This window comes from Oryzias melastigma, linkage group LG17, assembly GCF_002922805.2.
Source record: "Oryzias melastigma strain HK-1 linkage group LG17, ASM292280v2, whole genome shotgun sequence".
Lineage (NCBI taxonomy): Eukaryota > Metazoa > Chordata > Actinopteri > Beloniformes > Adrianichthyidae > Oryzias > Oryzias melastigma.
This window is the reverse complement of record NC_050528.1, coordinates 23403935-23419566: the sequence shown is the minus strand read 5'-3', so window position 1 is coordinate 23419566 and position 15632 is coordinate 23403935. Positions and strand designations below refer to the sequence as shown.

General features: G+C 41.7%; 2 protein-coding genes across 3 annotated transcripts; both read right to left on the bottom strand.

The window, feature by feature from the left end:
- Positions 1–84: 84 nt before the first annotated feature.
- On the bottom strand, positions 85–6073 carry mcm6 (minichromosome maintenance complex component 6). Its single transcript, XM_024274376.2, has 18 exons — positions 5838–6073; positions 5571–5717; positions 4863–4973; positions 4705–4792; positions 4466–4627; positions 4224–4389; positions 3997–4145; positions 3771–3921; positions 3539–3680; positions 3328–3469; positions 1884–1991; positions 1654–1809; positions 1451–1579; positions 1213–1377; positions 1012–1138; positions 736–924; positions 514–653; positions 85–434 (listed from the first exon to the last, which is right to left on the bottom strand). Exons 1-18 carry the CDS (start codon positions 5933–5935, stop codon positions 321–323), a joined length of 2484 nt encoding a protein of 827 aa, XP_024130144.1. The 5' UTR covers positions 5936–6073; the 3' UTR covers positions 85–320.
- Positions 6074–12162: 6089 nt separating this feature from the next.
- Positions 12163–13656, bottom strand: LOC112147558 (C-X-C chemokine receptor type 4). Of its 2 annotated transcripts, XM_024274062.2 has the most exons (4): positions 13622–13656; positions 13329–13543; positions 12977–13260; positions 12163–12904 (listed from the first exon to the last, which is right to left on the bottom strand). In XM_024274062.2, the coding sequence occupies exons 1-4, from the start codon at positions 13634–13636 to the stop codon at positions 12309–12311; spliced, it is 1110 nt and encodes a 369-aa protein (XP_024129830.1). In that variant the 5' UTR covers positions 13637–13656; the 3' UTR covers positions 12163–12308. The 2 variants fall into 2 exon arrangements, with proteins under 2 accessions (XP_024129830.1, XP_036072431.1); XM_036216538.1 differs by having other exon boundaries at positions 12163–13260.
- Between the last annotated feature and the right edge of the window lie 1976 nt (positions 13657–15632).

Here is a 15632-nt window from a genome sequence, read left to right as displayed (position 1 = left end):
ACTTCAATGCACAAAGAACGGCACACATTTTTTTGCTTACAAATATTTTTATTATTCAAACTAGCATTCAATTTGCATCATAATACACAAATAACAACTTTAAACGTTTTTTATGTGTTTTTGTATTGAATATGCACATTATGAAAAGCTTTCAAGTTTAGGTTACACAGAAGTCAGTGGGCTAGAAAAAGCAGCTGAAACATATTTACAATTTAAACTTTAAACTCAAAAGAGAAGGAAAAAAAAATCTAACAGCCTTTTAGAGGCCTGCAATGCATGAAGCATCACGGATGGTTGCTGATGCAGACAGTAGGGGCAGTTTAGTCCTCCAGGGTGTAGTTGGGGTTGACAACCAGAACAACTTCCTCTTCCTCTGTGCTCCCAGACTCTGAGCCCTTCAGTCCTGCCTGGGACAGCTCGATAAGGATATGGTCCTAAAAAGGAGGCAGAATTTTTTTTATTGAATTGACAGTTTTACTTTATATTATTTAAAAAAAAAACTAGCAGACTCACGTAATGCACCAGCCTGTGGATGACCTTCTCTATCAGGCCCTTCTTATTGATCAGCTCCTCCTCTGAGTCGATCTCTGACTCGATCTCCTTCAGATACCAGTTCACCACGGCGTTTTTCTTCAGCTCCTCCTCTTCCTCAGCTACAGCACAGGTTAAAAATGTTAAAAACAACAAAAAAAGACAAATGCAAAGAGGAGAATCTGGAAAATCCAGGTGGCGTACCCTCCTCCACTCTGCGCAGGTGAAGCACCAGCAGGTTGGAGATGCGTTTGTACTCTGAGAACGACAGGCGGAGGGACGGCTTGGACTGACTGCTGGGCTCCGCGTGGCCGTTCATATCCTCCACGTGGCCATTGACGTGACCGTTTATACCCTCAGCATGACCGTTTATTCCATTTGGAACATTGTTGCCTTAAAACAGAGAAGTAATCATAAAACAGATGAATGCGAGTGACATTTTTAAATTTTTTAAATTGATGAGGAAGAGCGAAGCACCACCTTCCTCCTGCTGCTGCTCCTCCTCCTCCACTTCGTCCTCCTGCTCCAGGTTGATATCAGGAGTCTCCACTCGGATGATGGACTTGTTGAGAAGGCGGAAGGCTTCCTTCACGTGTTTGGGCTGCACCTGAAGTTGCAGTTTTGTCAGACAAAAAGGTGCAGCGGGATGTTTGTTATTTTGAATGTGGGTGGAGGTTGTACCTCATCGCAGCAGTGCATGCGCGCCATTCCTTCAGAGAGGCGAATCATGCTCTCCAGCTGCCGCACCGTTATCCTCCAGGCAGACTTGGAGATGCTCCCCGAGCTGTCCCGCTGGCGGAGGCGCTTGTACTGCTCCACGATGAACTCCTCAGACTCTTTAGAGATCTGGAAGAAGGATGAGACACTTTAAAAAAAATGAAAGATTCACCGTTAAAGGCTTAAAAAAACAACAACACACCTTTGGTTTGAACTGTCTGGCAAAAAGCAGGTATCTTTGAATCTCGTCCAGACAGTAAAGTCTGTCCACGGACTCCTCCACGCGGGAGTGCAGGTCCACGATTCGCCGAGCGATTGCGTAATCCGTGACCTGACATCGGCGAGGACAGAGGTTACGGGATGGGCCAAAACCCGACGAAAAACAAACCCTTCACACAAACGCACCTCGTTGCAGTCGTCCACCAGGATGAAGAAGAGGTCGAAGCGGCTCATGATGGGGGCGGACAGGTTGACGTTCTGCTTCAGGCTCTTGCTGCGGTCGTAGCGGCCGCCGACGGGGTTGGCCGCTGCCAGGATGGACGTGCGAGCGTTCAGGGTCGCCTGAAACCGCAAAAATTCACCTTTTTATGCTCCTTCCATCATCCTTTTTTAATTTCAAGGCTTTGCGCTGTTACCTTCACTCCGGCTTTGGTGATGCTGATGGTCTGCTGCTCCATGGCCTCGTGGATGGCCACCTGGTCTTTGATGTCCATCTTGTCGAACTCATCAATGCAGCACACCCCCTGAAAGAAGATGTTTTTTTGTTTTAAAAAGCGTTCCCAGGGGTCTTTTAAATTAGCCGTTTTAGTCACAAAAAAAAAATAAAAATTGTCATTTTCTAGGAAAGTTTCTGCAGGAGTTCATTAAAAACTCACAGCCACTTCCTGTCATCCATCTGTTTACACCCGAAATGAGTAAAGCTTTTTACTTGTGGGCCACAAAGAGTTCTAAAATTTGACTAAATTTGTTCCGCGTTTTGATAATTCACACAATAAAAAGAAAGAAATACCACGGAACCCTTAATCTTGATTGAAAGCTACTTTGAAACAGAACTTTTGTCTGAATGCTTTACTGCATTCAAACTGGTGATTCTCCTGCTACTTTCAGTACGTTTTTCAGCACGAAAAACTCAAACTTTCAGCAATTTCAACAATCTTGGTATCAAAACATTCAGAACATTACTGCTTATACTTTTGGTATTTATAAACTTGATAGTTTTTGAAACATTGAGCCCCATCGGAAATGAATGAGAAATTGCTCAAATCCTTCAAAAACTTTGTGCACACTGAAACTTGTGAACTTCCACAAATACTTTCAGCCAAAGACACTATTAAAACTTTAAAATATTCTGCAACTACTGGGTTTTTATGATAATTTGGAATTAGCTTTTATTTTAGCACATGCTAGTAGTTTTTGGCTGATTTAGACCTTTTTTTTCCAGTTCTTTGACTAATTTGGAGTTTAGCTAATGTTTTAGCATTATGCTAGCTGTTTTGTCAAAATTAGAAAATGTTCAAAGTAGTTTAGACAAATTTGGCTTTTAGCTATAATTTGAGCATTTTGCTAGCTGTTTTGACACAATTAGACTTTTTTCCAATTTTTGGCTAATTTGGCTTTTGGCTAATAATTTAGGAAACTTTCAGTTTCAGCATTTTCAGCTATCAACTCTGCCATTTTTCAGCAGCCACATTCAGCTAAAAGCATTCACAGTTGCATTATTGCAGGTCATGCTATAAATCTAGTTTCAAAACTCTGTTTTTTGTTCTCATTTTTAGTGTCATTTTCACCAATTGGTTGATGTCCCTCAAACTCAGGGCAATGCTGCATTCATGTGGTGTTGGAATAATCAGAAAAATGAATGTCCGACTTGAAAATCACACATGAATATCGGAAAAACAACAAATAGGGCACTACATGAATGCAAAATAACTTTCTGAACCTGAACAAAGGTGAATTTATTTGTAGTGCGCCATCTATGGGGAGATATTTGAACTACAACATAAATAAAAATAAATAGAAAAATGCCACAAGATCGTGTTAAAAACTCAATTTTCCAAGGACGTTGTCCGTAACCCTTACATTGTCCGCAAGCATCAGAGCTCCCGCCTCGATGACGAACTCGTGCGACTCTTCGTCTCGGACGACAGCTGCCGTCAGACCGGCGGCGCTGCTGGCCTTCCCGCTGGTGTACACCGCTCTGGGAGAGAACTCCTCCACGTGCCTGAACACAAACAGCCCCGTTACTCCTGAAGTAGATCACCCTCAAGTGTTTCGGCGGTGCGTCACCCACTTCAGGAACTGGCTTTTGGCGGTACTCGGGTCTCCGACGATGCAGACGTTGATGTCTCCTCTCAGGGAGGTCCCCTCCATCGTCGTCTTGGGAACGCCACCAAACAGCATCAGCAGGATGCCGCGCTTTACCTCGTCGTTTCCTACAAAATCAGACAACAGATGTGATTTGTCTTTTTTTGTTTTTATTTTTAAATAACTCAAAAAAACTAAAAATCAGAGGAAGCCCCGACCGTGGATGGTGGGGAAGAGGCTGGTGCACAGGTTGTGGTACAGATTCTTGTCCTGGCTCATTTCAAACACCTTCTCCCATTCCTTCTCCGTCATCCGACTCTTGATGCTTTCAGCCGTCTGTTCTTCGTCGCGCAGCTCCTTCCCGCCGAACTACACAGAATCATTCAGTTATGGGACGTTTGGAGCATCGCCTGCAGTGTTTGTGCGAGTTGGGAGGGCTCTCACTCTTGGGTTGGTCGGTGCGACGCTGCAGGCCAGAAAAGCCAGTCGGTACGACAACTCCCTGACCCCCAGAGCCTTCAGCCCCCTCAGGCCCTCCGCCTCATAGCCCTGGCGCCCTCCGCCCACACGAGAACTGGTTTCTGCTCGCAAGCCTGACAAAATATTCCAAACACGGAGGGTCAAACTTTAAAAAAGCTAAATTGTAGATTTCAGCTGCGTTTGAGTCTCACCAGGAGTGCTGAGCTGAGAGACGTCCGGCACCACGATGAGTGTCCCGGTGAAGTCGCAGCGGTCTCCGGCCTGAGCCGTCTCCACGGCCTCCGCCCTCAGGACGATCTCCAGCGACCGCGGGATGGAACCCCGGGGCAGCTCCGCCTGCGTCTCCTGGATGCGCACCTGAGCACACAAGGGTCACCTTAAAAATCAGACGCCGAGCGGCGAGCGAGCCTACAGCTGCGCCGTCCCACACTACCTTCTGAAAGTCGATGAACTTGGACTTGTGCGTGTCCAGGTGGAAGCGGGAGCGGTTGTTGCAGACGGGGTTTCTGCAGATGGTCGGGGGCGAGTACTTGAACTGCTGCGGGACATCTTTGATCACCATCTGGCAGTCCATGCACACGAAGGTGCCGCTCACCTGCAGCCACAAAGAACACATCGTCAAAGGCGAGCTCACGTTTCCGCAGCAAAGTGCGGCCATGTTGGGGGTCTTACCAGCTCGGGGTGGACGGGGTGGGTCCTCACCACCTGACCACTGATCTTAACCAGGGTGCCGATCCGCATGGAGGACAGCTCCCGGATCCTGTCACATCAAAAACCTTAGATTCTGACTGTGGATGGTTCATTTCTGATCGTTCCTGTGTCCGTCTTACTTGTGTCTTGTCGGCAGATCCTCGATGGCTACGTAAAACTCTTTATTTAGGGGGACGTTCCCATGATCGCGGGCAAAGTTGCGCACTGCTCTACACAGGTATGGATACACCCTGAAAATGTAGAAACACAACTTTAACACAAGATATCACTCCTCCAAATACTGATCTTCTATCACTTATGAAAGCTGGGTTTAAAAGTCATTTTCTAAAAAATGTTTCCTTAACTCCTTGATTCTGCACCGCTCGGGGAAGAGCTCCATGCTTGAGGAAAACTTTTTTTTAATTTTAACTATTGAGTCTTTTAAAGATGTGTAGTTAGACTTTTTTATTGTAATTGTCATGACATATTTGTTTAAGAAAGCTTAGAAAAATCCTTTTTACAATATATTAAAAATCTTAGTTCAAAGCGTCTGAGAAAACTCAGATGACCAAGCATTCTGGCAGCACTTAAATGCATCATTTAAGAACAAATCTGAAGATGTGAAAGAAGTCTCCCAACCCCTTGTGTACTTGCAGCTGTCATCTGTGTGTGACTGTGATTTTGTTTGTGTGTGGGCCAAGCAATTGGTGCGTAACAATTAAAGATTTGCTATTTTGAATAGTTTTAAGATGCTATATTTTGTATTTGTTTGTTGTTTATATTTGACATTACATATTATATTTGACCCACACACAGATCCAGAGAGTGTATTTTGTCTCCATACTCGCCTGTAGTACTCCTCCTGGATGGTGGTGGCCAGCTCCTGGTTGAAGCCCTCCAGGTCACCGAAGCTCACCAGCAGAGTGTTCCTCTCAGGCCGAATCAGCTCTTCCCCCTCACGGAGATACTTCACCTCTCCATCCCCGGTCTGGAATCTACACAGCAGGAAAACTAGCTTTAGATTCACTTTTTGTATAATCAAAAAACAGAATAATGGAGATCAACTCGTGGTCGACGTGTCAAGGCCGACAACAAAACTCCTGCTTGATACTCACTCCTCTAGAAAAGCCTGGAATAACTTCTGGCATTTCTCCGCCAGCTCGTCCTTCACGATCGTCCCGGCATGCTCCGCGGTCGCTGTAGCAACATCCATACTGTTCTGTAGCCGAACTGCTCAAAGATCCGAAGAAATAACCCGCTTATGGAAGGAAGAGAGGAGCACACGGCCGCGTGCAGATGTCTCCCGTCCCAACAACAGAAGGCGGTTTCGCGCGAAAACCGAGGCCACGTGACGTTTGGCGCGGCATTTTCGTCCAATCGGTAACGCCGCACGGACTCAGTCCCATTTTTAGCCAATTAAAAGTTAAACCTTGAAGTGACGCAGAGGAGGCGTTTCTTTCATGGTCCCTGTGAGATTTTTTTCCCTGTAGAAAACTTTATTTAAAACGAAGAACAAATACAAAAAATAAATAACATTTATGTAAATAAATTCAAGTATGTTAATTTCGGAAAACTAACATTTTACTTCAAATAAAAATAATGCATTTAAATTAAATTTAAAAAAAAAAAATAATTCAATGTAAAGCTAAATTACATGTTAATTAATAATATTGTGCCAAAGTATTTAATGTACATGTTAATTCAATTTTGATAATATTTTTTAACTTTACATTTTTAAAATTGATATATTAATCAGACACAATTAACATTTTTCATTAAATTTTACATTAAATACCTCAAATAATTTTTGGTGTATGAATATTAGTGATAAACAAATATAAACGTCTTTATGTGCAGCATTGTAACCTAACTTCAGCTTTCATTTTTTAAGAAGTAGTCAACAGACATTTACAGGTGTAGAAGGACTGTTGAAATAAAAGGACAAAAGAGATATTGAGAAAAATATATTATCCTAAAGCAAAATCCATAGGTCCTTACTCGTTTTCTTGATTAAGAATGAAGTGTATAAAATGTTTAAGCAATAAATCTTTTGTGGTAGTTTTGACGGAATTATTTATTTTTCCATTTTTTTTATTTGTAGTTTAACATTTCCAAAGATACAGTACCGTTTGCTACCACTGGATGTCAGCAGATCCTGTAATTTCTCTGCTTGAAGAAACTGTTCATTTCCATCGTAACCCTTCCGCTCTCCTTGGTTTGTTTACATTAAAAGTGGGGTCATTTGGACCCCCCAAGACAGTGCGCTGAACTTTTTTTTATCTTTGATTTTTGAGTTTCACTAATGTCCATGACAGACATAAAATCCTGTCCACCTTTGTCATGGAAGAAATCACATATCAATATGTGGTTGGAGTCAACTGGACCCCAAAGAGAGCGGAAGGGTTAAGATAACACAAAATTCTCTTTTAATTATAAAACCCTCACCAGGCATGTACAGTTAACGCTGTTTAGCACAGATAAAACTACAGTGACATACATTTTACCAGCAGTTGTAAAAAAAAAAGTAATAAGACCTAATCTATGGATTCATTTAAAAACACTGTGCTTTTGTCTTTGCAACTAAAACTTAAGAAATAATTGTAATTTAAAAAATGTTCAGGTTTTTGTCAGCTAGTTGTTTATTTTTTCTGGTTACAGTTACAGCTAAAGGCAAGAACACAACGTCTACATGGAAAAATGGAAACATACTTTTTACATGGTCTTTAATATAAATACCTAATACAACTACAATGTTACTATATTATTATATATAATTATTTAGATTGTCTTAATGACAGTATTGTGCAAACATCTCCAAGACACATATTCTATATTAGCGGGGCTTCAGGTGGAATTTCTGTGAAAAAATTCTCAAATTCAATCCAGTTTCACACTTTCACAAAAGAGAAAGATGGATCAGAATATAGATGAATCTGTTTACCATCTTCAATACCACAAGAAAATCATAATGGGGAAAAAAGGGGATTTAGTTAGTTAGTCCTTTATTTCGAACAATACAAAGAAAAAATAATAAAACAAGAAAACAACAGAGGATTTTTTTTTACATAATTATGAATTAAAATAAATGACCTTAAAATGTTCAAAATGGAGTAGGAGGAAGTTAAAACTTTTTAAATCCTACCCCCAAATAATATATCTTAAATGTGTGCAGTAGCATACTTGTTAGTGTAAGACAGGCTGGTCTGAATATTTCAGAAACTGCTGATCTACTGTAATTTTCCCCCACAAACATCTTTAAGGTTTACAGAGAATGGTCCGAAAAAGACAAAATATCCAGTGAGTGACAGTTCTGAGGGCTCAAATACCAAAGGTCAGTGGAGAATGGTCAAACTGGCTCCAGATGATAAAAGGCAACAGTAACTCAAATAAGACAAGTTTTAAAAACATGTTTAAAAACTGGAAGTTGCCTGCACCTATGCAGAGCTTCTTCAGCGGTCTTTATTTCTGCCCTGCAGCACTGCTGGGTTCTATTCTTAAGCCCCCATCATTCTCACGCCTCCACCTGCTGAGGTCCATTCAAAAACCACTGGCAGCCTTATTGGTTTCACCTGTCTCATTGTATGAGCCCACCAGGAACACAGCAGGAAGTTATTGCAGGCCATTTGGATGTAACCCAGTCTCTCCCGCTTTATTCTCCTTTTGTCTTGACCTCTGATTTTCCCACAATTGTTCAGCAGCAGGAAACTCAGCCTTTATGAATATGAAGGAACTTCACCATCTGTAGGCAAACAGAGGTAGAAAAAAACTCATACATTAGGTTAGTCACTTGAATGAACAATTTTTCCAACACATCTTTTAGTTTCTTGACTGGATTTGAAACCTGTTCACAGCAAGAACAGGAAGACTCACATCAGACAGTTTTTATTAACTTTGGTAGCGTCAAGCTTGTTGTTAAAAATAGAGAAATTAAATTGTGATGGTATCAGATTTAAGAATCAATAATGCAAACAAAATAAAAAAAGAAGGAACCATATTACCATATTTCCCTCACAGTTTTCTTAAATTTCATTTAAAAAAAATGCAGGTTTTCTAGGTTTGTTTGCTAATGCAACTAATGCTTCAAACCTGCCTAACATGTTCAGTGTCTGAATTTTCTTTCTTTGTTTTTACATGTTACTAACAAGGTTGGGAGTAGTTAGCGTAGCGTCAGTAATGTTTGTTTTAGCAGTATTAGTCTGCTTTCTTTTTCTCTAGTGCAGCTAACGCTTCAAATGTGGCTAACATGTGCAGCGTCTGGATTTTATTTTGTTTTATTACGTTACTAACATGGTTGGGAGTGAGCACAGCCTCAGTAGCCTACCACTTAAAAATGTGGCTAACATGTAACAATGTATGATTTTTTTTTTACGTATTACTAACAAGGTTTGAAGTAGCGTAGTTTCAGTAATGTTTGTTTTAGCAGTATCAGTCTGCTTTTAGGCTAATGCAACTAATGCTTCAAACGTTGCTAACAGCAGTGTGTGAATTTTATTATATTTTTTACATGTTAGTAAAATGGGAGTTAGCACAGTCTCAGTAATGTTTGTTTTAGTGGTAGGCTAAACTTCAAATGTGAGTAACATGTAGCAATGTCTGGATTATATTTTTTTCTTTTTAAATGTTACTCACAAGGTTTAAGTTAGCGCAGCCGTACTGTTTGTTTTAGCCCAAGGCTAACACTTCAAATGTGGCTAACATGTAACAATGTCTAATTCATTTTTTTTTTTACATATTGCTAACAAGGTTGGGGGTTAGAGTAGTTTCAGTAATGTTTGTTTTAGTGGTAGGCTAACACTTTATTTGTGTCTAAAGTGTAGCAATGTCTGGATTTTTTTTTTACATACTATCAAGGTTCGAGTTTGTGCAACCCGAGTACTGTTTGTTTTAGCAGGATCATAACACTAATGCTTCAAATGTGGCTAATACGTAGCAGTGTATGACTGTTTTTATTTTTTTAGTTACAAGTTTCATTTTTTTGGTAGCGTAGACTCACTAATGCAAGTTTTAGCGGTATAAGTCTGCTTTTAACGCTAACGCTTCAAACACGGCTAACATAAATACAGGAACATTTTCTAGGTTTGTTTGCTCATCGTTTTGATGCTCGGCTCTCTCCCATTGACCAAACATGAACCTAAACCAACCCAGTTGGAGGGTTTGAGACAGGGGCGGAGCAACTGATGCCCCCCCATTTTTGAGTACCATTATTGACAAAGATTAAAAAATCGTTAATCAAAGTTTCTTTAAGAATTTCAAAAAAGCATTAAAAATCAGTTGTGATCCTTTCATTTGTACTCTGCTGTTTTCATTTGCCACTCATTCAAAGTCTTCTGCCCCCCCTCCCCATATAAAATGTTCTAGCTCTGCCACTGGTTTAAAAGTCTAAGCAGAGTGAAAATATTCTTGACTCTCGCATGCAGTAATATGGCTGGCACTAAAATTAAACTGAAAGTAAATAACGCAAATAAACCACAAGCTTGCCGCTTAACAAAGTTCTAATCAGATCAAACATTTCTGTACAGCACAGAAATCTCTGATCGGTGCTGCTCCTAGTGGATTTAAGGATACTTTTGCATCTTTCCAGGCCTGCATATAAAGGATGCTAGAGTAACTCAACACTTTCATTTTATCGCATGGATTTTAACTCTTAAGTCAATTGAATATGTTTCAATAAAGTTTTGCAGAATTGAAATCATGTCTGTTGATTTAGGCTTTCTGTACAAATGTTTTTTTTTTTTTTATTGGATTAAAATGCTTTTTTGCTAGGATTTTGCTTTAAAATAAAAATGTTTTCAGTTGCATTTAATGCAACGATGTTTAATATTTGCCATATGGTTAATTTTGGGAAAATAACGTAAAGATATGTTATAGCCCTATATGTGTTTGTTAGAACTCCTCTATAATAGTCAATAAAAGTTATTGTTGCTGGAGTTTTGCAGTGAGCCAGAGACAAACTCTCAATGCTTTTTTTATTTGAAATGTTTATCATTTGGAGTTTGATAGGCTGATAAAATCTCATTCTCCGAAACGGAGTCAGGAATTATTTACAAATGCACAACAGGGGTGAACAACGCTCTCTCAGATTTTGCACAATTTTCTTAATTTCATTTATTTCTGTCAAAAAATAAATAAATGTTAACCTCAGCTAATAAGCTTTCACTGAATCACCCATTTAGTTTGGCAGAGATTTACGACACAACCTTGTATTTTATCCGAGCTTGGGACCAGCACAGGGAGACACAGACTAGGCTACACAGTGGGATGGTTAGGTAGTAGTGTGAACAAACTTCCCTAAGGACTCACACTGCAATAAGCTCATCACACCCCATGGGAAATAAATCCTGATTTCCCATGCACCAGTCCCACACACAGCAGAGCTATCAAGCCGCTTCTAGATAAATACAAACACCTTCATCTAAAGAAACATGGGAGTAAATTAAAGCAAACTTTAGGAAGAAACGTGACATTTCTTTCCCAGAAAGTGTGTTTAATCTGACGTTTGTGTGAATATTTTTTAACTAAAGTTGTGTGTTTTTGAATGGTCCAGCAGGCTAACAGCTGTTTGTATTGGTAACTGCAGAACTGCTGGGGTGTTTAATTGTTTTAGCTGCTTGTTTTTCCTAAAATGAGCTGCAGGAAGTCTTTCCTGTTTTGAAAACGCTATGAATAGAAATGAATTGTGTGTTTTTAGCCTTTCTTGTGTCAAAGAGAGGCCTGTGTATGTGTATTAAGGGGGTGGTACCAGGTAAGTGGGTTTTCCACCTGCTTTTCTCCACATGCAACTGCGTCAAAACGACTGCAGTAAATGATGTTTGAGTTGACATTTCCCATACACGCTTTTTTTCTCCTTCTCACACAACAATCCTCTTCATCCTTTCCTCCTCTTCTCATTTTTTCCGTGAGGAAACAGGACACAATAAACTTCCAGCTTGTGTTTCTTCCAAGTGGAAGCAGGTATATGTGGGAAGCACTCCTGCGTATGTGTGAGCATTGAAGAGGAACCTTTTGACCCCGTCCTGCTTCCTATTCTCTCACGTAGGAGAGGCAAACTGTTTATACCATCAACACGAATCCACCGAAACACACATGCTCTCTCACTGACAGCGACACACCTGGTGTTCACACATCCCAGTTTCATTTTTTATAGAAACTCGTCTGTTTTGTTACAGATCACTGGATACAGAGATAAAACTTCTATGATTTAATCCTCTGTAATCATTCAATCTCCCTCAAAATGACATAAATTGTTGCAAATTGTTTGCCATTAAAAATGAAATATTTCATATTCCACCTGTTTGACCATATTTTAGTGATTTTTTTATGTTTAATCTTGTCGTAATCAAGCAGTTTGGTATGTTTATTAACTATTATGAGAATGGTTGACTAATTCACACAGTTTCAGTCAGGAAATGGCAGAAATAACCCGGAAGAGCCAGTTTTAAACGTTAAAATTCTCTTTTTATTTATGACAAACATGCACATGAAAACAGCAGCATATTAACACTATTTACATCAATATTGAGGAGTCTGGAACCAGCAGACTGCTCCTTATTTTAGGTGGATTTTTCACTTGTATTATACAGAAAGGACTAGCTGGAATGTAGACTGGAGGACTCGGACTCTGTTGTCGTAGAGGCTCCAGGGCGTCTTCGGGGTAAAACCTTTAAACTGGAGGCCCGGCTCAGGGTGAGGGCTCTCCGTGCCGAGCTCTTGAATCCGGCGCCGAGGAAGGCGTACAGCAGTGGGTTCAGGCAGCAGTGTGCAAAGGCCATGGGCTCAGCCACTGAAAGCCACACCCCTAAGGCAGCCTCCAGCCTGCAGCTCCGCGGCAGGACCTCCAGGCGCAGCAGAGCGTCCACGGAGATGCCCGCTCCGTAAGGGAGCCAGCAGATGAAGAAGCAGAGCACCAGCGCGATGGTGGTCCTGACGGCACGCCGCTTCTGCCGCTGGCCACCGAGGGGGCCGCGGGTCAGCCTGGTGACGATGACGCAGTAACACACGAGGAGCACCAGGCCGGGGATCACAAGACCCACCAGCACCAACTGGAGGTGGAAGACTGCCACCCACAGAGGAGCGTTGTCGTCTGGGTAGAATCTCTGGCACAGAGTGGAGCCTTCTCCTCCTTCCTGAGTTCGGGCAAAGATCAGATCTGGGACTGCCAGCAGACCGGCAGGCATCCATGCTCCTGCACACAGGAATGAGTTAAAGAATGAAGACCTGCAGAGCAGAAGGAAAACAAAAGTGTGTAGCTCCTCACCTACATACACCAGCCTGTGTGCCAGCAGCTGTCTCAGACCACCACTGTTTGTGTCTGTGGCTCGGACCACTGCCAGATACCGATCCAGGCTGATGAACGCCAGGATAAGAACGCTGCCATACAGGTTGACTGTGTAGATCACATGCACGCCAACGCAGGTCGCTGCTCCAAACCGCCAGTCAGCCAGAGCGGCGTCTACAGCCCAGAAGGGCAGCGCCAGAACGAAGAGCAGATCAGCAGCAGAGAGGTGGAGGCGGTAGCGGTCTGTCAGGCTGCACTTTGACCTAAAGACAAGATCCGGTCACTGTCGAGGTTCACCCCTTAAACCGTTGTGTCAGAACCATCCACCTACCTGCGCTGACAGCCCAGCACCAGCACCACCAGCCCGTTCCCCGTGATGCCCAGGATGAAGATGAGTGAGTAGACCACCGGCAGGAAGACCTGCTGGAGCTCCGCTGTCATCAGGTGCTCCATCCCACAGGGCTCCTCCAGATCCACACCCACTTCCCCAGAACCCAAACCAGAACCAGAGCCTGTGTCATTTGAGTCGTAATCCAGAACGAAATGCTGCAAAAAAATAAATGCCAACAAAGTTGTAAACTTTTCATTGAAGAAAGCCAAAATGATACAACAAACCAGCCTCACCTCATAGTAGGACATGATGGACCCGTCCGGTTCCTTTCTCCAGAGGAGTGAATCCAAAGCTGCGGTCTGAGGGGTCTTAAATCTGCGCTGAGGCTCCTCCCACAAACACATCTGCGCACCCGCTAAAACGCACTTCCTGTTTTCGAGGTGTCAGGTGCTGATAGTGGATCAGCCACAGGATGCTGCGCCGTGTTTGGATTGTTTTAGCCCTGAGACCTCTGCTTCATATCTGTATTAGCAATAGGAAGCGCGTCTGTTTGTGTTCACATCTATCCAAACACAATTCTGGGTTAGATCAGGACAAGAACCAGGAACATCAGCTCTCACATGAATGGGGAGACACTTTTGGGGATTATAGTCCAATATTACAGGAGTTTTCTCATTTCAGCTCATATCTGCACAGAGATACAAAGAAAGTTTGATATCTTTTAAATGGGACGATTATAGGGACTTCCTTTCCTCGTTTCTGATAACCAAGCTGCAATTTTCTTCTTTGATGTTTGGCACTGAAGCCTCAAGTGTGTATTTTTTTAATATCAGAGCCACACAAAAGATTATTTTAACCCAGAGGAGCCAAAAGAAGTTATCCTAATGGAATTTTTTAGCAAAATATTAACAAAAAATTATCTGATTTGGTAACTTTTAAACTTTCTAAAGTTTAGAAAATCAACTATGACTACATTTTAAATATTTTTTTAATAAAAGTGAGTAAAAAATTAGTTTTCATGACTAAAAATAAACATTTTATCTGATCTGCTTATTGTAAAAGCTCTGTAAATAAACCTTTTTATCAATGAAACGCCGCGCGCCTCCGTCTGGATGGGAGTCCGACCCAAAGTGTCTCAGCAGACACATTTCCTGGACTCGAATCCCCATCCTCTCCCACTTCACAAATCCCATAAGTAAACAGCAAAACTACTCCAAAATAAACTTTTAAAAATTGTTGCAGGCCTGAAGACTAAACCCCCCAGCTTCTTATCTGCTTCTCACTTTCCCCACCCTTCCTCAACATTCACCGCTATCAGCCCAGAAATCTCAAAACATCACATTGTCATGTGGAGCGCCTCCGTTTTTGGGAAGCGTTTGGGTTGATGTCAGAAGTCCTGGTTTGTGAGATTTTTAGGGATTTTTTTCTGTTTTGTGCCTGTTGGACATTTCATTTAAAGATGCATCATTGTACATCTCATGAATGTGATGCAGAAATGACAGGAATTCTGCATTACTTTGTTTTTTTTTTCTGTCATTTACTTTGTACAAAAGACATGCACACCCCCCCAAAAAAGAAAATATACTATGCAATAGTAAGTTTGTCTGAGACAGGGGTGTCAAACTCAATCACACAGGGGGCCAAAATCCAAAACACACCTTAGGTCATGGGCCAAACAGGATAAACATTTATCGAAAATACTGAAACTAACATGAAAAAGAGACTGAGATCTTATTGAGCAATGAGAGACAGAACCATGTAGTTCACTGAGACAGAGCTGAGATAGGAAGGATATCAAATTGAGACATACTTGAGAGCAACATACTACGGCTCATCTTTCTCTCAACTGAGATCTGGAGAAGAGACAGCTGTGAGAGAATTTTGAGGTCTCAGACAGTACTCACTGTTAGACTTATATCTCAGGAGAGATTTTTGAGAAGAATGAGAAACGCCGTTTAGTCTCAAATAGTTATCATTCATGTCTGGGAGACGTAAATGAGACAGGAAGCAGATCTCATCTTCAATTTTGCTTTGCTATGGGTACTTTTATAGCGTTATACCTTCTTAGCAGGTTCAAGGCGCTTTGTAGTCCCATTAACCCATGCACACACTCAGTTACCGAACACTGGCGCCAACCTATAACTACCAGGAGCAGTGTGGAGTTCAGTGTATTGCGGTGAAAAGTGGGCAACACCCTAAACAGGTCACCAGTCTGTTGAAGGGCCAGACACTGTGTGGACTATTCAGATATATCAATTTAACCAATGGAGCCTGTTTTTGGACTGTGGGAGGAAGTTGTTGAAG

Bases quoted from the DNA above. Each gene is read 5' to 3' on its own strand.
- LOC112147558 (XM_036216538.1), bottom strand. The intron at 13,261-13,328 runs GTAGGTGGATGG...TCTTGTCTTTAG, and splicing joins GTGCTGGGCTGTCAGCGCAG to GTCAAAGTGCAGCCTGACAG.
- mcm6 (XM_024274376.2), bottom strand. From the start codon at position 5,935: ATGGATGTTGCTACAGCGACCGCGGAGCATGCCGGGACGATCGTGAAG. The intron at 4,974-5,570 runs GCGAGTATGGAG...CTACATTTTCAG, and splicing joins ATCCAGGAGGAGTACTACAG to GGTGTATCCATACCTGTGTA. The intron at 3,681-3,770 runs GTCGGGGCTTCC...CTGATTTTGTAG, and splicing joins CCTCTTCCCCACCATCCACG to GAAACGACGAGGTAAAGCGC.